The sequence below is a fragment of the Stegodyphus dumicola genome, chromosome 4 (assembly GCF_044657685.1).
Source record: "Stegodyphus dumicola isolate Sdum_Otavi_A_Nest chromosome 4, ASM4465768v1".
Taxonomy (NCBI): Eukaryota; Metazoa; Arthropoda; class Arachnida; order Araneae; family Eresidae; genus Stegodyphus; species Stegodyphus dumicola.
The window spans coordinates 204139013-204166740 of NC_140771.1; the positions used below are offsets into that span (position 1 = coordinate 204139013).

Genomic DNA, 27728 nt, shown 5'->3' on the forward strand with positions numbered 1-27728 from the left:
GTTTTATTAGCATATATTGCCTAAATGGGCATCGAACTCTAGAAAGTTTCGGTTTTTCATCTGTTGAGACATATTTTTCCATGTTGTGCGACGTTTAGCAATTTTCTACAAATACTTGAAAAAAAGATATTGGAGCTAGTTTATCGAATTCTTTCCAGTTTCTGGTGGGTTTGTGCATTATCAAAGCGATGACATAGTTGTATGGAATATTTCAATTCCAGTGCCGTCTGTTGTCCAAAGATCACGTACACATGGGATGATTTATGCAAACCGGCTGATCTTTACAATATGGTAACTGGTAGTTTGGCGACATTTTGGAGGCGATAAAGGTTACTACCTGGGACTTTGGTAATAATGTGAGCAGTACTCAGTTCCGATTACGCATTATTTTGTGTGAGGGAAATGAGAGATCATGTGATATGTAATGTGATATTAATGGACGAATTACGTTTCTTTAATCGGAAAAGGGGGGAAATCGGGAAAAAATCTGGAAATTTTGTATTTGCCTTTATTCTGTGTTGTGTGAAACCGTGTTCGTTAACTTTTGGATCCCATGGCCCTAACTAAAGTGAATTCGAAATGCGTATTTAGTGGGATTGAAAGGGGTAATAAGTGTTTCTTTAAGATTGTGCGAGATAGAAGTAAAGATGTTTTATTAAGTTATTTATTTTACCTGGTACCTTGGTGTGAACTATAAGTATGATTTTAAAGATCCTGAAACAGAAATAAGAAAAGTTTATCGGACACGTAATCATGATTCTGAAGAAGAATAGGTAAGTTAGTATTTTTAATTATTTGAGGATATTATTTTTATGCATTGTTCTAAATGTAAGGTGGAAGTAAAGTAATTTGCCAAAACGTGCATGGAAATAATTTAAATATTTGACACTAAGTATTTGTAACCATTTGTAATGAAGTAAAGGTATTAATTAGTTAGTGACGTTTGTAATATAATTGATAATGTAGAGGTAAAAGTTTTTGGATATTTTATTTATTTTATACGGGGAAATGTTCATATTTGGAAAGGGTATGTACTTTTTCGCGATCAGGTAATTTCATATATGTTCTTTTTACCGTGTTTAAAGATTCAGAAAATTGTTATGCATTTTCGTGAAAGTTTTCTAATTTACGAGAAAAAAGCAGTTTACATGGATATAGTGAAGAGTGTGCGCAATGCCATTTTTGTGCAATTCTGGGATGTTTTTTTAAGTAAAAATAAGTCGACGTGTACATGGTTTAGTGATATTTTAATTAAATGATAGTTATTTTGTGAATTTTATGTTTGTAGGAATTTGGTATACGTTTAAGTTGAAGTAAACGTGCATGGAAATAATTTAAATATTTGACACTAAGTATTTGTAGTGCTTGCGGTATGAATTCGTTGGTGACGTGTATAATATAATAGATGATTTAGAGGTAAAAGTTTTTGGATATTTTATTTATTTTATATGTGGAAATGTTCATATTTGGAAAGGGTATAAACTTTTTCACGATCAGGTAATTTCATATATGTTCTTTTTACCGGGTTTAAAGATTCAGAAAATTGTCATGTATTTTCGTGAAATTTTTCTGATTTATGAGAAAAAAGCAGTGTACATGGATATAGTGAAGAGTGTGCGCAATGCCATTTTTGTGTAATTCTGGGATGTTTTTTTAAGTAAAAATAAGTCGGCGTGTACATGGTTTATGTTTATGTGTTATTTTGAAAAACGTGTAAGGAGTATGGTATTGTGTACTTTTGCCCAATTTTTCAGTGAATATTTGTCATGATTAAGCAGTTTTGTTAGATAAAATTTCTAGCATAAGTGTAATTCGGCTAGTAGATTGTTGGAAGATGTGTTCAGTAGATAAAAAGAAAAGAAACATGTCTTGACTTCGTGAAGACAAAATGGCGGCGGGGGAAAAAAATAGAGGTTTGCTGTAGGAGAGTTGGTCGGCAAATTTTCGCCAAAAAAACGCCAAGTTACCATAATGTAAAGATCAACCTGCAAACCAGTTAGATACAACAATCCAATAAATGCTTTAATTTCAGCTTCATTAGTCTCTTTTGAATCTCTTTCTTGAGAAAAGTGCTCTTTAATCGATCCAATAGAAACATTAGTACGTTGCATTAATTTCTTTATCAAATCGGAAGATAAAAATAAGTTCCAAGCTTCCAGAGGAGAAACAATACTTTTTTAAATGCACGTGTTTCCAGGTAGTTTCGAAATTAGATTTTTAGTAGAAATTCTAACATTTTCACGGAATTTCATTTTACTCCATTTTGTTATATTATCTTTTCCTATAAAATAGTCACTTTCATTTGAGTCAGAAAGATCGCTCTCTAATTCTTCTATTTCAGTCAGAAGATTCGTGTTCACTGTAAATTTCTTCATTTTCTGAAAACTCACCTTCATTATCGGAAACCTTCCTCAAGACTTTCTTCACCCGAAGAAACAGTATCAAGTAAATTTCTTAAATGTCGCATTTCTTCATCATAACTTTGAAAACGTGCCATAATGAGAGAACAATTTTCAATGCTTCTACCAGTACTCTGAATTGTAACAGAAATGCTTGCGCTGGTTGTGACATACCCTGGAGTGGCGATCTCAAGATATCTATTTTTAGAACTCTTTCTGAAAATCTTCCCTTCCAAGGTTATGAGCATGGAGGCAGCTACAAGAAGTATCATCAATTTTTAAAAAAAGATTGGAGAGAAAAAACAGAAGGGGGGTATGACATACCTAGCACGATCAAACCCGCGTTAAGAATCTATATCGGGTTCTCAATAAGGGGTGAATGAGGTCCAGGAAGAATTTTAAGTATTTAATTTTAATTTATGAGTACAAAAAAAAAAAAAAAAAAAAAAAAAAGAAAACATTTTAAGTTTTCATATTTATTAGCATTTTCTATACTTTTTCTTGTTTAATTATAAAACACATTAAAAAATTATCTAATTTTAACTAAATGTTGATACTACAACTCTCCCGATTTTCGACCGCTCTCCTGCCAACCCGATTAACAATATGTTTCTCCCGACTTTTTCTTATTCTTAAAGTTTCTCATGATTTTTATGGAACTTGGCTTAATACTTTGTTATATGAACAAACAAGTGATTTTGGATATCTGAAAGCAATTGAATTTTCTCTAGATTATATCTAAAACAACCTTGCAAATTAGATAACTTCTGCTTTGTGAGTGAGAGCATATACGTATCCAGAAACGTTGTTCTCCAGTTTTCCAATGGGCATCGTGCTCCACTGCATGTCATCTGGCATATATTAACCAATGAGGACAAAGCAAGCTGTTATTTAAATGTTCCTTAGTTATTTCAGTCATTTTGTCCTGAGTTGTGTGAGTACACGTGCCTTCGGAAAATAGTTTTACAAATTATCTTTTGTTATGTGAGAAAGGTGAAATACTCGTGTGCGTTTCAATAATCATACACAGTTGACTTTCCTTCCATTATTTCTTCAAGGAAATATAATAAATTTGCGATGTGTACCGCCTGCCGTTGCGATTTTTCGATTTCGCATGGTGGAAGGACGGATATTGTCAAACATGTGTGTACACAAAAACGCAAGGACAACGTTTTGAAAAAAACGAAAAATTTAATTTTTCTTCGGAAACAAAGGACCAAAAGGTTATTAATGCAGAATGTCTGTTCTCTGCCTTTTTACTGGAGCACAACCTTCCACTGAATGCATAGGATCACGCTGCAGCTTTATTTAGAAAAATGTTTCCCGATAGCATACCTGACAACTTTTACGAATTTTTCGTAATTTTTACGAAAATGCGTTTGTTTTTACGATTTTTTTTTCCTTTTCAAGTATTTTTAGTGATTTTTGTCGAAATTTTAGAATTTTTCGCGAATTCAGCGATTTTTGCCAATTGCATCGTGTTTTACCGCCAACTACCGACTACTTTGAATCCAGTAACCTGCGGTTTCTCCCAACTCGCCGCTTAACCAGCTAATCCAATGTGCTAAACTTGTTTCTCCCACTCTTTTCTTTGTGGGCGCCAGATTATTTTTTTCACGTTCGCTTCAGCAGCAAAGGAATTACTTAGCAAGCATGGATTGTCGCATTCTGCTTTTTGTTGTTGTTGTTGTTTGTTTGTTTGCACATGTTACGAATTTTCTTAATACGTCGTTGTTACGAAATGAGTTCAAAAAAACCGTATTCTCAATATTTTCGGCCTGCCTACAAAGCCGAATTTCCAACAATTAAAGAATCCTTCAAAGGAAATAACTATGCATTTTGCAACATGTGCGTGTGTGACTTCATAATAAGTTACGGTGGAAGAAGTGACATTGTGAAGCATTGTTAAGTCTAAAATGCATAAAGTTAATGCTTCGGCTTCGACAACGTCAAAGAAAGTGGATGATTTTTCTTCAAATTCGGCTACGAATTTGGATGACGATGTCATTTTGGCAGAATGTTTGTTTACTGCATTCCTCATCGAACACAACGTGCCGCTAAGCGCTACCGATCACGCCGATCAACTTTTCAGACGGATGTTTTCCGACTCCAAGATTGCTCAGAAATATGCTTGTGCTCGCACGAAAACATCTTCTATTGTGAACGAAATTGCTTGCGATGCACAAAGTAAAATGATAGCTGCACTCCAGAATTCAACATTTTCGGTGTCAATCGATGGCAGATGGCAAAATCTCTCCTGCTTATCCAAATTTTTAATGATCTTTTGAAAGAACTTTATAAAGTTTATAAAACCGTCCGTTTATAAGTTTGTAAAACCGTTCGTTGTGAAAAACAGTGTGTTGATTCGTGTTGCCTATAATAGTTTGGCAAATCAAAAGGATGACAATGATCTTATAATTGGAAATCAGACCAAGGAACTTGTAAATTCTTTGAAAGATCATGAGAAAAAAGAATTTTTTCAATGTGTTAGAAAGTACTTTCCCTCAGCCTGTGATTACATTGTAAGGAAGTTTCCTTTGCAAAATGAAGCTCTTTTAAATGCTGAAGTGGAAAATTTGAAACAAATTGAAAATTCATCTTTTGAAAAGATTCATTTTTTTATTGATAAATTTCCATTTTTGTTAACAATTAAAGAAAATGAATGCCATAATGATGCTTTAGATGAACTACAGAACCAATTTTCTGCTGCACAATTTGAAAACTTTGCCAGTTCTGAAGAAGATAGACTTGATGTCCTTGTTGGTACCTTAAAAAGAATAAAAAGAGCTGATGGAACACCAAAATATGATAGACTAGCAAGAGTTTTATGTGCTATTCTCGTAATTCCACACAGTAATGCTGAGTGCGAGAGAGTCTTCAGTGTTGTGAAGAAAAACAAAACTATGTTTCGTTCTTCAATTTCACCCAAAACCCTAGAAAACATTTTAATTGCTAAATGTTATGAGGAAACTAATTGTTATGACAGGAAATTTTCCAAAGAATTTTTGGCTAAAGCCAAAAGATGCACTCTAAATTCATTGAAATAATTTTTTTGTGTAATATTAAGTTCTTGTTTTATGTTTCCTAATAAATTTTTTAGTTACTACTTAATTGAGATTTACTAAGGTAAGTACAATTTTCTTTTTTTTATTTGTATAAATTGTTATTTTTTTAATATCAAAGCATGATATTAATTCTTCGTGTTCTTCTGAATTTGGGGGAGAAAACTTCTGAATTTTTATCTTTAGAGGTTGGCAGGTATGCGATAATGAAATTGCTGAGAAATACTCAAGTGCATGAACCAAAACAGATGCAATTGTTAAAGAAATGGATTTGAAAAATAAATCTTCAGTTATTGATTGCATTAAAACAGCTCCATTCTGCCTCTCTACGGATGGAAGCAATAATACCAATTCAAAACTGTATCCAATTGTTGTTTCTTTTTTTAATCCAGAGTCTTCAGAAATTGAGTGCAGTTTACTTTCTGTCCCCACTTTAGAAGGACATTTGACAGGCTTTAATATAGCACAGCTAATTATTAAAACTTTAAAAGAAAATGTAGTCCCTCTGGATAATTGCTTAACACTTGGTGCTGATAATGCACCAGTATTGGTAGGCTTGAAGACTGGTGTTGCAGGCATCTTACGAAAGGAAAATTTAGATTTGCAGATTGTGAGGTGCACCTGTCACCTCTTAAATTTAGCAGCTGAAAAAGGGGCAGCTTCTTTACCAATAAATGTGGATGAACACATTGTTGATATTTATTATTATCTTGAAAGGAGTTCTAAAAGGAAGGAAAAATTGAAACATTTCTAACAGCTGCATAACAACAGTTTACAATTAGAAAACTTGGATGAAGTTATAAAATCAGCTAGGATTGACACCCAGTGGAGTTTAATTGAAAAACTGAAAGATGCTGATGGAATCTTGGCAGTTCCCCATAGTAATGCAGAGTGTGAGAGGATTTTCAGTGTTGTTGCGAAAACGAGTACTAAATTTAGATCTAAAATTAGTGATGACACATTAGAAAAACTTTTATTAACAAAAGCAGGCCTATGTGGCAATTGCTATGAACAAAATTATGAAGTTTATTTTTTAAAGAAAGCAAATCTGCCACCGTTTATAACATTTGTACAAAAACTGATTAAAGTTTTTTGTTTGTTTGTTTGTTTTTTTTTTGTTTGTTTTTTGTTTTGTTTTTTTAAACAATGCAAGTAATAAAAATGTTTTTTATGTGTAAGGTATTTTTGTGTTGCTTGCATTTAAAAATTAGTTACTATTTAAAGTTAATTCATTATTAAAAACTATATTTTCATCATTTAAAAAGCCGTTTTAACATTGTGAAAAATCTCCCAATTTCTTAAAAAATTCTCCTAATTTTTGCGTGTCATAGGTTGGCAAGCATTATACTATATGTTTTTTGATTTTGGGAAAGGAAGTGGTGTAGCAATGGTGAAAGGTTTGCTTGAGACGAAAAATATTGAGAACCTGTGATCTATATCTTCCAGTTATGTTAATGGTGAAATACAGATATTTGTGGTTAGATTTGACTTTAAGGTACCCCTTGTATTATTGCGAAATTGTAGTTTCATTTATCGCCAAGTTGTATCATTTATGGTAACCTGAGTAGTTGAATGTTATGGAAACCCTATTTGATGTAATTGTTTGCATTATTCTAGGAAATTTTGAATCGTAGGATGTTTTGCAAGGGATTTTGTGGTGTATGTTGCTTAGGAAGTATATTGCTTGTTTCCTTGTTTAGACGGTACAATGGCTGAATGTAGTAGGATTAATTTGAAGTTTTAATGTAGTAGGATTTGGAACGAAAGGGGAAAAGTACATTAATCGACTGGTTAGTAAATGAAGGTTTACTTAGTAGCCATAGTCCAGAATTATGCAGTATATTTTTGACTCTTATTTTTGTGAATTTATGTGGCGACGGATAAGGATAAGGATATAAGGATTGTAGTTCAGGTAATTTTAGGAAGTTTTTGGATTAAGACACAATAACACGCCGAATAAATACTAATTCAGAAGTCAAACAACAAAAATCAGCATTATATTTACAAAATTTTCACAGGACTAGTTTCGAAGGTTTTACCGAACCACCATCCTCAGCTGCAAAACCGCAAATGATTGCAGTTTTGCAGCTGAGGATGGTGGTTCGGTAAAACCTTCGAAACTAGTCCTGTGAAAATTTTGTAAATATAACGCTGATTTTTGTTGTTTGACTTCTGAATTAAGTTTTTGGATGCTGTTAAGGAATTTAGTGTGCCACAGACATTTGCTTTGTGCATTGCTAAAATACATAACAGGTTTTTCCTTTTTTTGTGTTATTTTATTGTTTGGTTTAAAATGTAGTTTATTGAGATTATGAATTTTTTGTTTGCCTCTACTGTAGAATTGGGTGCTCCTTTGACTTTTTAAGGGAAAATATATCGATGTGTACATGGACAAACTCAAGGGAGTACGTAAAGCATAGTTTATGCAATTCTCTGATATTTTTTTTAAGTGAAAATAAGTCGATGTGTACATGTATAAAGTCAAGGGAGTGCACGATGCCATTTTTGTGCAATTCTGGAATTTTTTTTAAGTAAAAATAGGTCGATGTGTACATGGATACCGAGTTTGTGCAAGTCTTTGTCTTGTTATTTTGTCTTTGTGTAATGGCGATTTAGCCTAGTTTGTGCGTTTCTCTGATTTTTTTTTAATAGGGTTGATGTATACATGGATAAAGCCAAGGGAGTGCACAATGCCATATTTATGCTATTCGGGGATTTTTTTTTTTTTTTTTTAAGTGAAAGTAGGTTGATGTGTAACATGGATACCGAGTTTGTGCAGTTCTTTGACTTGTTATTTTGGCTTGTGTAGCGGCAGTTTTTGCACCAAAAATCGCCACTACGCAGGCCAAAGTAAACATTCATCGTATTTTATGTATTTTTAATACTGGATACAGCTGTATTCACACTAACATTTTTCTTTCTCATAATTAAGCTCCCTGCTGATCAATTCAAGTCCAGGATAGTGACCATTTCCAAGTGATTGTAAATAAGTCAGTGATCTCTAGACAACCATGCTTACTTTATGATAAAGCTGACTGGGATCTTTTTGCATCTTGTGCTGTGCTGACTGAAGAAATGGTAAACGATGTGGAGATTAATGTAGCAGTAAAAATGATCTCTGATGCCATTGTACAAGCAGCTGATCTCTGTAATCCGAAGCCTTTGACAAAGTTCCCAAAGCTCCCTAAACCCTGGTGAAACAATGATTGTCATGAAACTTCGCGAGAGCAAAAGAAAGCTTGGCTTATCTTTCGCTGATATCCAACACTGGCAAATCTTCTTTCCTTTAAAAAAGCTAAGGCGAATGCAAGAAAAGTGAGACGGCAAAGTCAGAGAAAATCATGGGCAGCCTACGTATCCACTATTACCTTCCAATGTCTAGCAAACAGGTTTGGGAAAGAGTCTGCAAAGCCTCTGAACTATATAATGATTATCCTTTCTCTATTCTAGAAAAAGATGGAAAGATGATAAGCACTAGAGAAGAAATAGGCAATGCTTTAGGTGATATGTTTGCTGCTGTATCTGGCAGTAGCAATTACTCAGAAGAATTTCTGTCCACAAAGATGCGCTTGGAAAGGATTCAAATCAACTTTTCCCATCCGAATGCAGATTCTTATAATAAACATCTTACCACGTTTGAATTAAGAAGTGTAATTTCTTGCACTGATAGGACCTGCCCTGGTCCTGATGGCATAAGTTATTTGATGATAAAGCTTCTACCCTATGAATCTCTAGTAGTCCTTCTCGCTCTTTATAATAAGATATGGAAGTAACAAATTTTTCCTACTGCCTGGTGCAGGGCCTTTATAATACCTATAGCAAATCCTGGCAAGGACCCGAAAAATCCTTCAAATTGTCGCCCCATCGCGCTTACTAGCTACCTTTGCAAGATCATGGAAAAAATGGTAAATCACCGTCTCACCTACTGTCTGGAGAATAACCATTTCTTATCGCCTTACCAAAGTGGTTTTCATAATGATAGATCTTCACTCGCCAATGCCCTGTTTTTAAATACCGCAGTATGCAATGCATTTGTGAAAAGAAATCATGTGGTTTCAATCTTCTTTGACATGGAAAAGGCGTACGATAGAACTTGGCGGCACAAAACTCTTCATGACCTTTACAACACTGGGCTGCAAGGTAATTTACCCATCTGCATTGAAAACTTTCTGAAGGACCACACTTTCCAAGTTAAGATTGGTTCATTGCTCTCCCAAGTATTTGTACAACAAGAAGGTGTACCCCAAGGTTCGGTGCTCAGTGTCACTCTTTTCAGCCTGAAAATTAATTCCATTTTAAGAGAACTTTTTCCTACAGTACATGGCTCCCTGTATGTTGATGATTTGATGATCTATTGTCACGGTCAAGATATGAGATACATTGAGAGACAGCTGCAAATTGCTCTAAACAAAATCATTGGCTTTAAATTTTCTAGCCAGAAGCTCGTCTGCATGCATTTCTGTCGCAAAAGAAATCTATATCTTAATCCAGAGCTGCATCTTGATGGCTCTCTGATCCATGTTGAGCCAGAAGCAAAATTCCTAGGAGTTATTTTTGACATAAAGATCACTTTCCTTCTGCATACCTTAAATTTAAAGAAAAAATGCGCTAAAGCTCTCAACATACTGAAAGTCCTTGTCAATACTTCATGGGGACCAGAATGTTGTTCTGTGCTCCGCATTTATAGAGCTCTAACTCCTTCACATCCAATCTGCCCGACATGGCCCTACGTTGAAACAACCAGAACCGCCCGAAAATGGCCGAGATTGTAATCTTCTTTTCTTCCCTCCCCTAAGGTATGCACTAGCAGGTGCACTTTCCCCAAATGCATTGCATCAGTTTACTGCAGACAGCTTGTCCTAAGAGGTTTTTTTTTTATCTTTTGTTTGATCGTGACATTTCGTTGTTGATTCTTTTGTGGTACAGTGTGCTTTTAATATAATAAAAGCAATAAAATATAATAAATAGCAATAAAAGAGCTTTAAATAGCAATAAAAGAGCAGTTTAAAAATTTAAGGATTATATTTATTTTTAAACAATTTATTCCTTCCTATATAAATAATGGAAATAAACAAAATCTCAGTCGTGATCATAACAAAGCCCGAAAAGCTTGTTGATCTGACCTTCAGAATAGTTTTATAAAGAATGGGGTCAAAGGCTAATGGAATCTTTGTTAGAAAGTACAAAGGATGTCATTGGAAATCTTCACACCTATTTTCTGTGTTAATGGATGGGGAGGGGAGGAAATTGCTGTGAAACTGGAAAAGTATTTCGGGCGGTTCTGGTATTTTGAGGATACAGCTTAGCGAAGGGTCTGGATTTCAAAGAGTTAATCCATTCCAAACTTGCTATGGCTGTGTTATCTATGGATCAGCAAGACCTTCTGTGCTACTGAAATTGGATCCAGTCCACCATCAAGCACTACATATTTGTTGTGGGGCTTTAAGAACATCTCCACTCTAAAGTTTATATGTCATCTGTTTTGAACCATCTCTGCTTTTTAGACGCAAGCAATTGTTCGTTGAACTTCATTGCAAAGTAATGTCACAGGCCGAATATTCTGTCCGACTCATGACATCTGATCAGTACTGGCATCTTTACCATGCACGTCCTTCATGTATCCCTCCTTTTGATCTTCGCATTCACTCACTGATTGAAGAATTCAACCTAAATGATCTGCATCTCAAAAGCTTTGACTTTTTCGGTATTGCTCCCTCACACAAAGTGAATATTCACCTACTTAACATTTTTGGAGAACTTAAGAAGAGCAGTACCAATGATGTCCAATATCAACAAATTTTCTTGGAGTATAGAAACAGTTATTCCAACTATAGAGCAATTTTTACTGATGGCTCAAAGAATCATGATTATGTCGGGGCAGCTTTTGTTTGTGATAAAGTAATCAAGAGTAGCAAACTTCATAAGTGTTCATAAACTGCATCTTGTCTTTACTGCAGAAACTTTTGCCATTTTGAATTTCTTAATCTTATTTCTAAGCAGAGTAGCAGAAAGTTCATCATCTACTCTGACTCTCTGAGTGCTCTTTATTCAATAAATACAAATACTGGCCACCCTTTGGTCTTAGAAATTTTAAATACACAACTCCATTTGAGAAACGCAGGTTATTCTATTGCGTACTGCTGGGTGCCTGGACATGCTGGCATCAAAGGCAATGAACTGGCCGACGTCGTAGCAAAATCTGCTGATATTACCACTGAAAATAATGTTCTTTTTACAGACATACGGAATTAATCAGATCTTGTACAGGTGGCAAGAACTCTGAGAATGTCAGACTCTGAACAAATTAAGGCAGGTAAAACCCAACTTGGAATATTGGGAGCCGAAAGAGAATCAAAAGGAGGATGTACTGTTGACTCGCCTATGAATTGGTCACTGCAGACTGATACATCAGTATTTCTTGAAAGGAGATAATGAGCCTATTTGTGGCAGCTGCAACGTTCCCATTTCAGTTAATCACATTTAACCTGCTGTCCTACTTTTAGTGAAAAACGTGATTATCATTTTAACCCAATGAATGTTAACTTAACAGATCTCATTGGAAGAAACCCCCACATCAACTTCATAAGATTTTTAAATTACATCTCTTTTTTACCATATGATTTGAAGTTATTTTCCTTTTATACTGCTCTACCTGTTGCTAGAGCATTTCTCAAAGTCATTTCTCCATGCTTTCATCAGCATTTCAGGTTCATTTCATCAAGTCATTTGATACAGTGTGTTTGTGCATCTTGAATTTTATTCACCATTTGTCTGACACATAATAACCCTTGAGGTTTTGTGCCATTAAAAAATCAACCAACCAATTCTATTCCAGAAGTCAGGAAATTGTGATTACGTTTACCACATGTATTTGTGAAAAACATGGGTAATGTTTTAGCATGCTGCGGTGTACTGTTTTCATTTATTTATTTATTTTTAGATAGTGCCATTAGTAGTCTGTTTTTAAATATTAAAAAATACAGGTGAATTAAGAAAACATAAAAAATAATGATTCCGTTAGTTAATTTTAATGACCTCTTTGATTTTTCCACGTTATCTCACAGAAACTTGGAGATCCATTAATAAAAATTATGCCTATACTTTGGCCGTGCTGTTCCACATTCATAATGTATATATCTGAAAGACTCATAAAAGTGGCCTTTTTATGAGACACTCTTTGCTTTTGTTTTGTAAAATTGGAAAGCATTTAAATTTAATGGAAACAAAAATTTAATAGGGTTTAATTTAGTTTACGAGTATGCTGCAACCTTCCTGGCCGACAATAATCAGCCTCATGGTTAATGCACCATACCCGACGCAGACAAACACAAAAATTAAAAGATTAAAATATTTAATGTCCTATTCCTATGATAGTCTTGTTTTCATTCACAATTCTCATAATTTTTGTTGCATAGCTATTCAAGAATTTTCTTTTTTTAATTACATTCTGTTCATTTATTTTTCCAAATCTCGTCCTCACACTCTCGGTCAGTTTACATTCTTCCATGAAATGAGCTGCATTTCCGTACTTCCCACAGGCCAAGCATTGATCATTGCCCTGGAGGTTAAAACGTTTTAAATAGGCCAGAATCTACCATGATCCATGATAACTTGAATAGTATCTATATTATTAAATAGATCCATTTTTCTTTTTATGGTCAAAATCCTCAAGTAACCCTTATTTTTATTTGAACCATTTCATTCCCGAGCCCATTTCTCAATTATAGTTGCTTTCATTTTTCTCAAGGTAATTATTTTGGAATCATTAAAAGCATCATAAATATCACCCTCTCCCAGGGCAGCCTCTTTAGCTAGCATATCCGCCCTTTCATTCCCGATAACACTAATATTTGCCTTGACCCAATGAAAATATATACCATTTTTCTCTCTTATTTTGTTCTAAGTGTTTTTTATATCCAAAAGAAGTCTGTTGCTTGGTTCCGAATTTGCCAAGCCTTGTAGGGCCGAGAGAGCATCAGAATAAATATGTATTATAAAGTACTGTTTTAAGTTTTTATAACTCCACCGCAGTGTCTCTCTAATTGCAACTGCTTCAGTTTGATACACTGATTTATTTCCTTCTAATTGCATTTTTCTATTGTAGATTTCGACTCCGTAATAAAAAATAACAAAAGCGCAACCAGTTCCACCTTCATAACCGGAGCCATCAGTGTATATATCAATCATGCTAGTATTCATATAATTTTTATCATATGGTATACCAGTGAAATCTTTTCCTGTCAAGGCATTACCAATCAAAAACATCAGCATTTTCACGTGTTAAAATAAATTTAATAGGGTATCAAATTAATTAATGGAATATTTTTTATGTATTCTTAATTATTTTTATTTATTTTCCTATTTAAAAATAGAGTTTTACTGAATGCTGTCTAAAAAATGAATAACTGAAAGTGGTAGATCACATATTGCATCATTATCAATCTCTGAATTAAGAATATTTTTTTGTGTTTGTAATATATCTAAAGAATATCATTTTTTTATCTTGGAATCAAGACTGACTTCTGCTTTCCTTCCAAGCAAGAATTTTTCCTCCCTTTGATATTTCTTTTAGCATACAATGAATGTGTTTGAAAATTAGATTTCATTGCCGATTTATTATTCAAATTATACCTAGAACCAGCTTAGGAATTCCTTCCCCCTGCAAGTCAGAAAAATATGAGCTCCCTAATGGACTTCTTTTTAAAAATTTTACCCTTTACTGCATGAACAGATTATTACATGATTAAGTACCACTCATGATTTTATATAAAAAATATAAAAAAAATTTCATTTTGTAATAGTTTTGTATACTAACAGTTTCTAAAATGATATGGTTTTCCATAGCTAAATAGAATACAAATGTATTAAAAATATGATGCAGCATTAGCAGGTTTTCACTAAACTCAAAATTACTAGGTAGTATAAAGTTTTAAAACACACACGAAATGAATTTACTTCAGTTTTCTACAGCACATTCTTTCAGATTTTTTTCCCCTTGTTTTTACAATATAATACTGTAAAAATTAAAACTGCATAGTTTGATTTATTTGTTACCTAGTTAAATCTTCATATTTTTGCTCTTTGAGCAGCAAGTGCTTTAATTAGCTTCTCAGTGTCTAGTGAACATGTACTTTACCTATTGATTGTATTTACAAGGTTTTTATTAAATCATTCTTTATTCACGCACTGAAACTGGTAGCAATTACTCGAGCAAGATCTGGTGCATTTATAAATTTTATTTTGGGTCATATTTAGTTTTTCTTCTGTATTATTAAATTATTACTGTAAAATTGCTCATTATTTTGTGATTCTAATTTAATCATTAAATTTCATTGAATTGCTTTATTTCATATAAAGTGGTGCTTCAAATTTTGAATGCATGGGTTTTTTTTAATATTTGAAGAAAATTAATAAAAATTGAATTTCTTAAATTGCTGATTACATTTTAAATCTAACATAAATAACAGCTGAGGAGGGAAGTGTTCAAAGCAGAGATGGAAAAAAAAAAAAAAAAAAAAAAAATTATGTATTGTGTAACAATAAGAAATGTTAAATGCAAACATGCATACTATGTATAATAACTTGAACTCTAAAAATTGGTTAGAGTAAATCCTTGTATGATATTAATTTCAACTGTCAAATTTTTGATTTATTCAGAGGTGCAACAGTAAAAACTTACCTTTCTTAAAAGAATGAAATTTTTTATGCATAATTGTGAGACTTCCAACATTATTTTTTGATATGCAATGAAATTGATATTAAATAAATTATTTTCATAAAAATAAGAAGCATAATTTTATAATTTCTTATTCTTTTTCTGTTGTAATATTTTTATCATTATTATTGTTATAATAGTTTGCACATTGTAATATTTGAATAAAATGTATTATTTATCTTCCAGCTGGAAGTGATTTTTCAGGCAATACCATCGAAAAGACAGACCTTATTGTTTAGTGCTACCATGTCAAAAAATCTTGAAGAACTGAAAAAAATAAGCTGTATTGAGCCATTTGTGTGGACTGCTGATTCTGATACATTGACTGTAGAAAAACTGGATCAGCGTTATGTGTTAGTTCCCCACAGACTAGTCAAGAATGCTAGTGTTGTAGAAGTTATTAACAATTTTCAAGAAAAAAATCCTGATAGTTCCATAATTGTTTTTACAAAAAATTGTAGGTGAGTTTTAGTATAAATTATAAGTTATGATTTTGTTTCAGATATGCAGTTAGTTTTATAAGTTTATGAATTGTAGGATCTGTTGGTTTTCTATAAAATTCAGTGGAAAATCAGAATTTTCTGTCTATAAAATATTTATTATATCAGTGAAATTGTTACATTAACACTGTTCGATATAGGGTTCTTTTCATTTAGTGTACACCAGTGCTTTGCATGCACATAAATACAGCCAGGAAAAAAATTCTTTTAGGCAGGTGCACCATCAATCAAATCTCATCAATGTCAGAGAATTATTCTTCTACTCAACTCATCCCGAGTAAGGTAATTAGCTGTTCTAGCATTAATATATAATAGTAATTCACCTCTTTAATTGTAATGCTACAATTTTTCCATATCTTATTCTCCATGACTTCAGTATCATCTTCCTTATCTGTCATGAATGCTGGAGTTAAATGAAGAGAATCTTATACACTGATGATTGTATTTGAGCTTATCATTCAATTTATATATGTCTGTATGACTCATAGACACCTTTCACCATATTAAATTCTCATTCAGATGGAAATCATTATAGGTTGTATGCCTTCACTGATCAAAACCTCACAAGATTTTGCTACTCTTCTTTTGTGCTGTGTTTTTGAAATTATACTATCTTGTCAAATTGTATTTCTTGTTTCTTTGCGTAATGAAGTTATACTGTAGTTTCTTTGTCTACTGTTGTTATATATTGGTTATTCAAGATATATCATAATGCACAATCATGTTGGTCATACACATAGTTTTTAATGCAACTTTTTCCAATTTCCCACTGAAGAGTACTTGTTTTTAATTCTAGTTCCTAAGAAAGATAAAAGCCCACAAGTGGGTTAGTAGGGAAACATATGAATGCTAATAGTGTAACTTAAATTGGAATCTGGCAGTAGGCTAGCTACGTGGAAATTTTTGTGTCCCTTTCCCATGTTTAACAACGTGGATATGACACAATTTCTTCCAAAGAGTTTTACATGTATGCATCTTAACCTTAGGCAGATATATTTTTCATGTGCTTTGCCATAATATAAGTAATCCAATCCAGTTCCCCTGGGGGTGATATTACAAAGCTATTTGATCTCTATGGTATTTACATCTTATTCTGTTTCAAACAATGCTGGCACTGACAAGGTGGCAGTTTTATGCTAGTGATTGTAAAACTATCAGTTTTATGCTAATAATTGCATAACGCAAAAGACTCCCAAATGAATATTAATTATAGTTAATACAGTAACTTAAGCAGAGAAAACTATGTTTAGTTTTCTTTGCTTAAGTTATTGTGTTAACTATAATTAATAGTCATTCATTTGGTTGGGAATTGTCTGATTAAAATTTGGAATTGCCTTTAAACAAACGGAGATACTTTGTATTATTTTCAATAGCAAAAAACTGTACAGTGAGTCAAAAAAAAAAAAAAAAAAAAAAAAAAAAAAAAAAAAAAAGAGAATAGGCTTTCTCTTTTAGTTTAAAGAGCTACTGGTGTTTAATCCATGGGATTATTAACAGAAGTGTGAGGATGTTATAGAACAAATAAAACAAATAAAAGATTCATTAGTCTATATATTAGGGTACCCCTTGGATTATCGCCCCAAGTTGTTTCATTTATGGTAACATGAGTATTGAACATTATGGAAACCCCATTTATGATGTGATTGGTTGTAATGCATGATTACGTTAATTTTGACTTTGGGGAAAATATTTGTAAGGACTTATTTATGTGTTGGATGTTGGCTATGAAGTACGTTGCTTATTTTGTGCTTTATACCGTAAAATGCCTTCTGGTGGTATGATAAACCTGAAGTTTCTGTACACATTGTAATGAATGGGAAAGAAAACATTGATTGACTGGTGTGTAAATGATTTAAATGGTTTTGTTCATCTCTCAGAAAATTACAGTGAGATTTAAAAATTTTGAAGCCTAGGCTCATATCAACATTATGGAAGGTATGTGAGGCATAGTAAAAATCGGATTTTTGAAAGAAATGTCATGACAGTCTGGCTGTATGGAGGATATATTTCATTTTTACTTTTGCGAATTTATGTGATGACGGCAGTATATAGATTCTAGTTTAGATAATTTTAGTTTTTGCATGCTGGTCGATATTTCCTTTTTGTACTGTGTAGATTAGATAACATGTATTTACATTATGTTATTTCCTTGTTTAATTTAAAATGCAGGTTTTTGTGATTATATATTTTTTGTTTTAATATTGTTTCAAAAGAATATAGTAAAGTTAAATTAAATTTGAATAATTCTCTTGTGCCATTGCTGCAAGGAATGAAATGTGAATTTAACAAACATTCTCTATTCGTAAAAAGCAAATTTAAAGTTGAATTACAAATAAATGATTAATTATTGCTGCGAACTAATCTACTAGATCATTTTTACATAAATGATATTGTAGATTAGTTCGCAGCAATAATTAATCATTTATTTGTAATTCAATTTCATTTAAAATTTAATTAACTTTAAGTTTGCTTTTTACGAATAGAGAATGTTTGTTAAATTCAAAAATTTACATATGCTGAATGTAAATTTTTGAATTTAAATGATATTGTAGATTAGTTTGCATTAAGTTGCATTGTAAATTAGTTAAATTAATCATTTGTTTGTAATTCAATTTCATTTAAAATTTAATTACGGTAATTTTGACTTTACCGTAAATTTGCTTTTTATGCACAGAGAATGTTTGTTAAATTCAAATTTTTTGTTTTAATTCTATTTTATTGCATTATGTTTTGGATGCGATTTTACTAGGGAGGGCGTTGCACATAAACAGGAATGGTGCCAAAAAATCGCCAATTTTCGCCAAGGGTACCCTGAAATAGATTTTTACCAAAAGATTTTACACATGCATATATTTATTCTATTTTATTTTATTTTTTACTTATTACATTTATTCATTCAAAACATCCCTGTGTAAAATTGTTCAGTAATATGAGAAATAAGATACATAGTTTAAGATTTCTGCAGTTATATTCCTAGTATATGTTAAATCTAAAAATGAATTGCCAAATATGCTTGGATAGTTATTTGACACCATACTCAGATTAAATTGATGTTTTGATGATTAAATTGCATTATAACTGCCATCATTTAAATTGTTATGCTGGTAAGAAGTTCTGAGTCATCTCAGAATTAGTTATCATGTAGTCTTCAACTACTAGGCTTAGTTTAAATTTTCAAATTTACTGTTACTTTCGGTTGCACAACCATAAGTGGCAGTTGATCTTGTCAAGCACGAGGCTGTTCCTTCTCAGATCACTCTAGTTACTTTGTGACAAGCAATAATTTGCTCCATCAGGGTTTAATACTAGTATATGCTACTAAAGAAAGTCAAACTCTATATAGTGATAAGAAGAACAAAATCCTTTAGTTGAGATTTTGAGGCAGATCAGGCATCTTTATTTTCATGGCAATAATAAATATTTATCTCAGAAATGGAATGTTTTAATTTTTTCATCATTCTGCTGAACTTATTATTATGCAGGAAATATAATGCATTTTATTATTATGCAAGAAGTGTAATGATGTGTAACTTTCATAAGGCAAAATGAATTGGAAAATCATTATATAATCACAAAACGGGGATTCAGTGGTTCTTTAGGACATAGTTCTTAGGATCTGAAGCTTATGATTCAGCTTATTTTATAACATCTATTGTACCCCTTTATTTAGTTTATGCCCTGATGTTAGTAATTCTATTAGGAACTGGATTCATACATTTTGTACCCTTAGAGTCTAGAGTATTATACTAAGCTAGTACAGTCAAATACCGAAAATCCGCCAACTCCTGAAATCCACGTTGTCTCTCAAAATATAAACGTTCAGTTTATAGGTTCTGGAAACCACAGCATTGAGTACGAAATATCAAAGAAAAAATACTTACCGAATAATAATGAGTCATAACGGAAATACCAAATTATTCACATCATGATAAAAGCTTTTTCCCCTCTAATCTGCATCGAGGTAAGAAAGCAGACAATTCACTCAACTCTTCTTTCAAGTTCACGATTCACATTGCTGTATTTTCTGAGCTTTGTTATTTCATGATATTATTTAGTGCTGCCTTTCCTTTAATCCAGATATTTTGTGGATAAATTAAGAATATTTTAAATTTCAGCCCTTTTTATACAATGAGAAATGCACTCGTAATTTTACTGCTTGCAATGTTGAAAAATGTAAACACGTTGCATTGACGGTAATGCAAAAAGTGAAAATTCTGCAAAAAATGGAGACAGGTGCTACTCCTCGGTTTATAGCAGAATCATATAGAATTTTGATACGATTATGTATGATACAGTCAAAAGTCGTTAATCCGGACTCGTCGGGACTTCGGCGATTCCGAATTATAGATCATCAGTTTAAATCTCGTTAGATGGCATGCAGAAATTCTAAAATTAAAAATATGAAACCGTAATTAATGAAATAAAGAACAATTATGATCTAAAGGGTATCAAAATTTGCAAAAAGAAAAAGCTTAATATTTATTTGTTTACTTTATTAAACATTTCTTTCAGTGTAAGTTGTTTAAGTTTTGCTTCGTTTCATGTGATAATACTTTCTCTTTAATTCTATTAAACAGACATAATTTCTTGTTCAATTACAAAGTTCCGCTGTTCAAGTCCTATAATTGCTGTGTCAAGAACACCGACTAATTTGTCAATCGAAATTTTTTCGTTTTCAATAACCTCTGTCACTTTTCTTCGCTATCGGAAGCGAATTATAATGACGAGGAACTTGTTTTAAATCATATCGAAGACGGAGCATATCGAGATGAAATACTAAATTTGGTAAGGAATTATAAGCCAAATAATATAAAAACATCTGTGCTGAAGATAAGGATAGTGCTGACAGATCAACTTCCAATTCATTATGCGCTCGCGGCGGCGTTCCCCCCACCGAGCAGCGTGAAATTGATAAACAGATTTCGGATTTCAAAACATACTTTCGCTTTAGATCCGTTACATATTAACAAATATATATCGGAAATTCTATTTGATATAATCGAAAGTTTAAGCTTACTTTTATAAAATTGCTCTTACAGTCTGCAAAAAATAATAAGCCGGATCCAATTCAAAAATTAAGGAACATCGCAATCATCAACATTAACTGAAATAGATAATTAGATAATTTTAGCTTATACGTCCATTATACATAAAACACGCACGCGAAAACATATTCTGCACTTGCGCACACTCCTATGCGCAGTCGTAAAAGGTCTTACGCGCACGCGTAATCGCCTATGCGCATGTGTCAACGCGGCGCATGCGCAGAAAGTTTTTAGTTTTGAGGTCCGGATTATAGATCATTCCGAATTATGGGTGTCCGAATTAACGACTTTTGACTGTATACGGAAAAATAAAGAAGAGCTGTTGAAATTTTACAGCAACAGTGATTCTAACACTTGAATCCAAAACCGGAAATCTTTGCATGAGGTAAAGCGAAAATCGGCAAACCTCGATGCTGTGTATATATAATACAATGAATAATATAATAAATATATATATGTACCATAATTTTTGTAAGAAAGGCCGTATCAGCGTAAACGCCACACTCGAGAAAAATGGCGGGAAAAAAATTTAAATTATGCAGAAATGCCGCAATAGCATGACATCGTCGGGGGCCATATAGATTCAGAATCTCATTCTATGTTCTGATATATGACATATCAGTTAAGAAAAATGCATGAAATGAAACCATAACTCAAAAATAAAGGTAAGAAATGTTGAAAATATATTTACGTTCACGAATATACTTATATTTACCCACTAAAGAAGTCCATATTTGTAATATGTTATAAAAAAATGTTGCAACAACGAAATATTAAATTTGGATGACAAAACGAAATTTTAAATTTTACTTACAAAAGGAATTACAGCAAACTATACATCCTATGAAGCCACCAAAATCTGATTCTTCAGTATCTGAATTAAAAAGATTTAGTAAATCCTGATCTAAGTCTTCCAGATCGTCACATTCATCCTCTTGGTTTACAGTCTCTTTATCTAAGGATATAATTTTAGCTTCTTTGAACCTTGCTACGATGTTTTTACCGGTTTCCACGCACTTCCTACCCACTTTGCAACTTCTTTATAAGATGCTCTATGCATTTTACCACTTTTGGTATACGTATGCAATCCTTCACTCATCCAACACTCCTACCGCTTTTGGACTTCAGCTTTGAAGGATTTATTACCTGACATATCTAATGGTTGTAAGATTTTTGTCAAACCATCAGGAATTATTGCTATGGTCGTAGACAATTTTTGACATCTGGTTTTCAGACTCAAGTAAATGAGCATGCATTGAATCCATTATCAATAACCCTTTTGGTTGGAAAAAAAGATACCTTACGACACTGTCAAACTTTTTGTAGCCACTCATGCATGATTGTTTCGCACATCCAGCCGTTCTCGTTTGCACAAATAATTACGTCATTAGGAAAATCTCCCTTCAGAATAGTTTTTCATTTAAAAATGATCATCGGCTTTAGCTTGTCACCGTTTGTGGCACAAGCTAACACACATGTAAATGACGTTCTTTTATGCCCCGTTGTAAGCACAGATACAGTTTTTGCACCAGTTTCATCAACAGTTCTGTTTGCAGGAGAGTCAAAAGCTAACGGCATTTCATCCATATTTATTATCTGTGACCGAAGAAGTTTTTTTTTTTTTTTGTCAATAATATCTATCGCATATTTTAGAAAATATGCCTTTTTATCCTGCCAGTCCATTGGTAATTGTTGCCCGACTGTTGTTCTAGTATGCACAGAAATATTTTTTCTTTTCATAAATCTGCTACACCAGCAAGGCCCTCCTTTGAAACCATTTATGTTCATTTATTTTGCTGTAAATTTTGCTTGTAAGCGAATTTTTACAGTCAAAATTGCCATTCCCGTTCCTTGTTGCTGCTTTATCCAGTTTGCAAGGTCGTCCTCTAGATTCGGTCGCCTTACAGTACCACGTCTTTTGGCTCGTTTCTGTTGGGACATATTTTTAAGTTCTTCTTTTTCAGTTCTCCAATGTCGAATACATCTCTCGTCCACTTCAAACTCTTGAGCTGCTGCTCTATTTCCAATTTGTTCAGCACATGAAATTGCATTAGGCTGAAAACCAGCAGTATAGCTTCTGTGCCGTTTAGGTGCCATTTTCAAAAATGTTTCCGCTCCCTTCTTACTTAAAAACTATCCAACAAGTACTTGTACCCAAACTGATGGGATCTGTATCTGGCAGAATGCCAAGAAAAATCAATTCATGCTGAAGGGGAAATACGAAAGCAACTGCGTGGTCTTTTGTGTGGGAACAGCATCAGTCTATGTACAATGACAAAGTTATTCAAACTATGTACGATAACCGTCGTAGGAGATATTTTATTTTTAGTGCACTGAAACGCCGCACCCGCTGAAAATTTAAGTTTTAAACACTTTAAACAGTTTTTTTAGCCGCAGCGTTTCTTTCAGAAATTACAGTAATAATAATTTAATGCATATAACGAGTTATTGCAATAATGTATATAATAATTTAATTAAATGTATCTAATATGTCTTGTTTATTTTACACTTTTAGTCTGAATATTATGATTTATCTTTTCTGTCCTGAAATACGCAAAATCCTAAAATCTGCACAACCTCTGGTCCCAAGCTTTGTGGATTTCTAGAATTCTACTGTATATATATTTATAATCCCAGGGTATCACCATCATCAAATTTGTAAACCCTTCCTACAACTTAATGCAGCTAAGACAACAACCTGTAATTAACCTCCGTATTAAGCGGGAGGGCCGGACATTGTCCACAGGATCCCTCAAAGAGAGATTTATACCACTGTGGGGGCCTCAATCCCATGACACAGACATTTAAAAAAACTGTTTTTTAATCCCAGGGTATGAAAATCTTCTAGACGAATTATTCTCATCAAATAAAACAACATGGAAAAACTGTGCATGCAGGTATTATGCTGGTTGTGCAAAGACATTGATAGGTCAAATTGCGGGAGCTATTGCTAAAATTAAAAATAAAACAAAGAAATGGAGCAGCAGTCATTGCATTTTTCATAGGCAGGTAGGTAGACATGCACTTGCCTCTAGATATAATAGAATTGAATGGTACTATAAAAATAATAAACTATTGTTATGAATTTTGTATTTATGTAAATAATTTTAGTGAAATTGTAGTATTTTTTGTGTAATGTAACATAAAATATTTGAAAGAGACAGAAGCTCTGCTGTAAAAATAAGATCACAGGTGTAGGTGTATTTATTTAACATTGAGTAAATGGCTATGTCGCTAAATTGGCAAGATATCACCAAGCTGGAAATAGTTTTGGTGACTAATCGCTAAAAAAATCCCTAAATTTGGAAACCATTTGGTGACATACCATATCTGGCCCTCATATGCCTTCCAGTAATATTGAGAAATGAAAGATAGTAGAGATTTCTTGACGACTGGGGGTAAACTATATAAGACTGGAGAGAGCATCAATTTCTCACTTGTTAGTTCAGTGCTGAATTTGAAGTACTGAGATATCTGTATAACCTTCCCCTTTTAGATAAACTTTGCAATATGTTATGTTTAATGCTCTTAGTAGCTTGAAGTGCAACTACTGGTTGTACTCTGTGATACTGAGAAGAGCTGTATGAATATTCTTATGTCAAGTTCCAAAACTGTAGTGTTTCTTTTGGTAAAATAAATTTTATCAGGCTATTATCAGTTCTGTGTGTATTTAATCCGTTACAAACCCATATGTACACAGCACTGTATAAAAAAGTCTCAAGAAAATGTGCTGACACATTTGATGGAACTATGTGGAAATAAACAGGATTTTTGAAGAAATAACCTTCCACTGCCAACAATTTTAAATGATGAAATTGGGCTATATAAATTGACATATTTTGCCAACATTTTTAGCAAATGACTCTATTATTGCAAAGAAAAAAAGGTGCCATGATTTTTTATGCAAATACCAAAGCGTTTTGTTATACAGAGGAAACTTACCTACTGTTTAGATTGCTTCCTTCCTGCATCCCTCACCCAAAAAAACATGCAAAAGTTTTTTCAGTGAAAATAACATCCAGGTTCAAGATAAAATACAAAAGAAAATTCAGATGCATCTCAAAGATTTGAAAGAATTCGTTGAACATTATTTAACAATTCAAGAAAAGGTGCTTGATTATTTTAGATGGGCTCTGAATGTGTTCAGCCTGAACAAAAAAATCGTCTAGTTTAAACACAGCAGAATGTAGTCCTTTTGGTATAATTTGTAATGGCCCAGCAAACTGTTTTTTTTTTTTTTTTTTTTCTCCAGAAGGGAAGTTCTGGCTGCATTTGCGAGATGAATTTAAAATCTTGATTGAGAAATCAAAATTAGTATTCCTGCATTTCTCAACTGCATAACTTTGTTAAGTGGGGCTCACCAGCTATTGCAAATACCAAAACAAAATACAACCCCCCCCCCAAATGCAGAAACTGGCATTTGCCTGTAATTATCATTTGAACTTCAAATTCAAAAACTGCACCAGAAAATGCTATCATATGTGTCTCATTAAACATTTATATGCTATTTTATATTATGTCTTAATTTAGACCTGTTGTTGCACTATAATTAGAGAAATTAATTTAAATTGTGCTCTGTATTTAATATTAAAAATTTTGTATAACATATAATGAATGAATATGCATTTAAAATTGAATTGGATGTAATGATTAATCTGAAGGAGTTGTGTCTATTATATGAACTTTTTTTATTGTTGCTGTCACCAATAATCTGTTGTAAAGTAACTAGTTTGATTTATTGAACTGTGAAATAATTTTTCTATGTGGAAGAATTTTGATGACAATATGAGTTGGTGGTAGTTGAGAATAAAGTGGAATATTGAATTTCAAAGTTTTAAAATAATTTCGTTGCATGGATATTGCACAGTTATTTAGATATCTGTTTACATTTCTCTACTATCTATCCCCTCTTCCTGCACCTTAATATTACTTCTAGACACTATGTAAAACACAAAGTCGGCCCAAGGAGCTCCATCATTACAATTTATTCTAAAAAGTTCTCCTGAGTAAAAAAGTTTGGGAAATGTTGTGCTGAGTATTTTGGTATACACATGTATATAGGAGAAGGTGGAAATTTTAATCAAAAAGCTTTGAAACAATTTTAAATGGTTTCGTTATACGATGTGATAGATATATATCTGAGAACTAATGTGTGTAATTATTCAAATGAAAAAAGCACTTCAGTTTAAGGAAAGTCTAGAATTATTGAAAATATTAGTAATCTTTTTAGAGGTTGGGGAATGGTATTGTTGCCTTTAAAATAGACGCTGTCATTTCAATGATGTATAGAGTTATAGAACAACGTAGGTCTTAGCATCTTTAAGAAAAAGCACCATAATTTAAAATAATTTAAGTTTAATAATTTCATTTTTAAAGAAATTAATATTTTACTAGCATGTCACAATTTGGTAATGTCAGTATGTGACTTCTAGGATGCATAATTTATGGGAGAGGAAGAAAAAGAATTGTTAAAAATAGATTATTTTCCAGCATTTATGTTAGCTGAAAAGAAAAAAGAAATTACTTATAGTTCAATAAATATTTGATAGTAATGAAATATATAATTTTAAACTTTAAAAAAAAAAAAAAAAAAAAAAAAACATTAAAAAAGTCACAAGTATAGTGACTTAATCAAGAGTACAGAAACAGTAACTGACAACCATGCAAACCTACTTTTATGGTGTTGGCAAAAGGCTGTTTGAAAACAACTTCTCATTCCGAAAACGAAGGAAAATGTTTGCAATCTCAACGTATAAGTCTAAAATAAGAGTCTTTGAATCTGAGTCTAGAAGGTTAACTGATATATTTCAAAATCTGTTGTTTAATTTTAGCTACCCCCCCCCTTAAAAAAAATTAGATTTTTTTCTCCGTGATAAGTTTTTTTTAGCATATTGACTGCAAAAAATGTCAACTCAGAATGCCATTTTTGAACTTTCTTATTTAATTTCCCAAAGGAATTTTAAAAAATGAAAAAGAGACCTACCAGGAGTCAAGTGGTTAAAACTTCTGAATTTTGTTAATTTTATTTAGTATTTGATTTCTGTCAGAATGATTAAGCTGAATTGACAGTTTTATAAATTTTCCTATGTGTAACTTAAATGTAGATAATTCAATCTTAGAAAATCCTCTATAAAGGCAGATAGTTCTTATTTTTGCACTAGTCACATGAAGTAGTTGAGTGTTACATCCTGTTTGAAAGAGCGAAAAGTGCATTTGCAGTATCCCTTTTGAAACTTATAACAGTCCTAAAATGAGAAGCATAATAATGTAAAACTGGTTACAGATGTTAAGTAAATTTGCTTTAAAATTGCAAAGTGAAGTTTTATGTTACGTCTTAGATCAGTATGTGAGACACTTGCTAGTAATTCATAAACAGTGTAGTGATTTTAAAAACAAAAATTAAATTTAAATATATTTATAACCAGTTCTGTGAGGTTGTCCTACAAGCAATGCTATTTTTATGTACAAATTTATATTTTTTAGTGAAATAATATTTAAAATTAGTTATTATGTACTGTTATACTAGTAGGCATTTTGTAATTTTAATTTATATTTTACTGTCTTGCAGATGGTGCCAACTAGTATCTGTTGCATTAAAAAATCTTGGGTTTGAAAATGTTGCTCTAAATTCAAATATGAAGCAATGGGAAAGATTAGCTTCTATTTCCAAATTTAAATCTAATAGATCAAGACTTCTCATTGCTACAGATGTTGCTAGTCGAGGTATGTATTTAAAGCTTTCTTAATGTAGAACTGCAGAGGGTGTTAAAACATTTTTAGAATGATTCCAATAAAGAATTTTTTAAAAAGTAAATGTTTTAGAATAAAAATTTCTAACAACAGCTAATTATCTGAAATGAGAAATATTGTCTGCTACTTTTATTCTTCTTTTTAAATGTTGCATATAAACAAGCTGTGGACTGAAGGAAATGTTATTGAACTTTCCAAAGAGAAATATTCCTGTTTTATTATCTAAAAAATTTTTGAAATGCAAAATATTAAAACTT

General features: G+C 32.4%; 1 protein-coding gene across 2 annotated transcripts in view; it reads left to right on the top strand.

The window, feature by feature from the left end:
- Nucleotides 1–27728, top strand: part of LOC118203336 (putative ATP-dependent RNA helicase DDX49) — a 35634-nt gene that overhangs the window by 4494 nt on the left and 3412 nt on the right. For both annotated transcript variants that reach the window (XM_085815909.1, XM_085815910.1), the window contains exons 4-5: nt 15363–15637; nt 27290–27444. In XM_085815909.1, coding sequence (XP_085672035.1) covers nt 15363–15637; nt 27290–27444 — 430 coding nt within the window. The remainder of the gene's footprint in view (nt 1–15362; nt 15638–27289; nt 27445–27728) is intronic.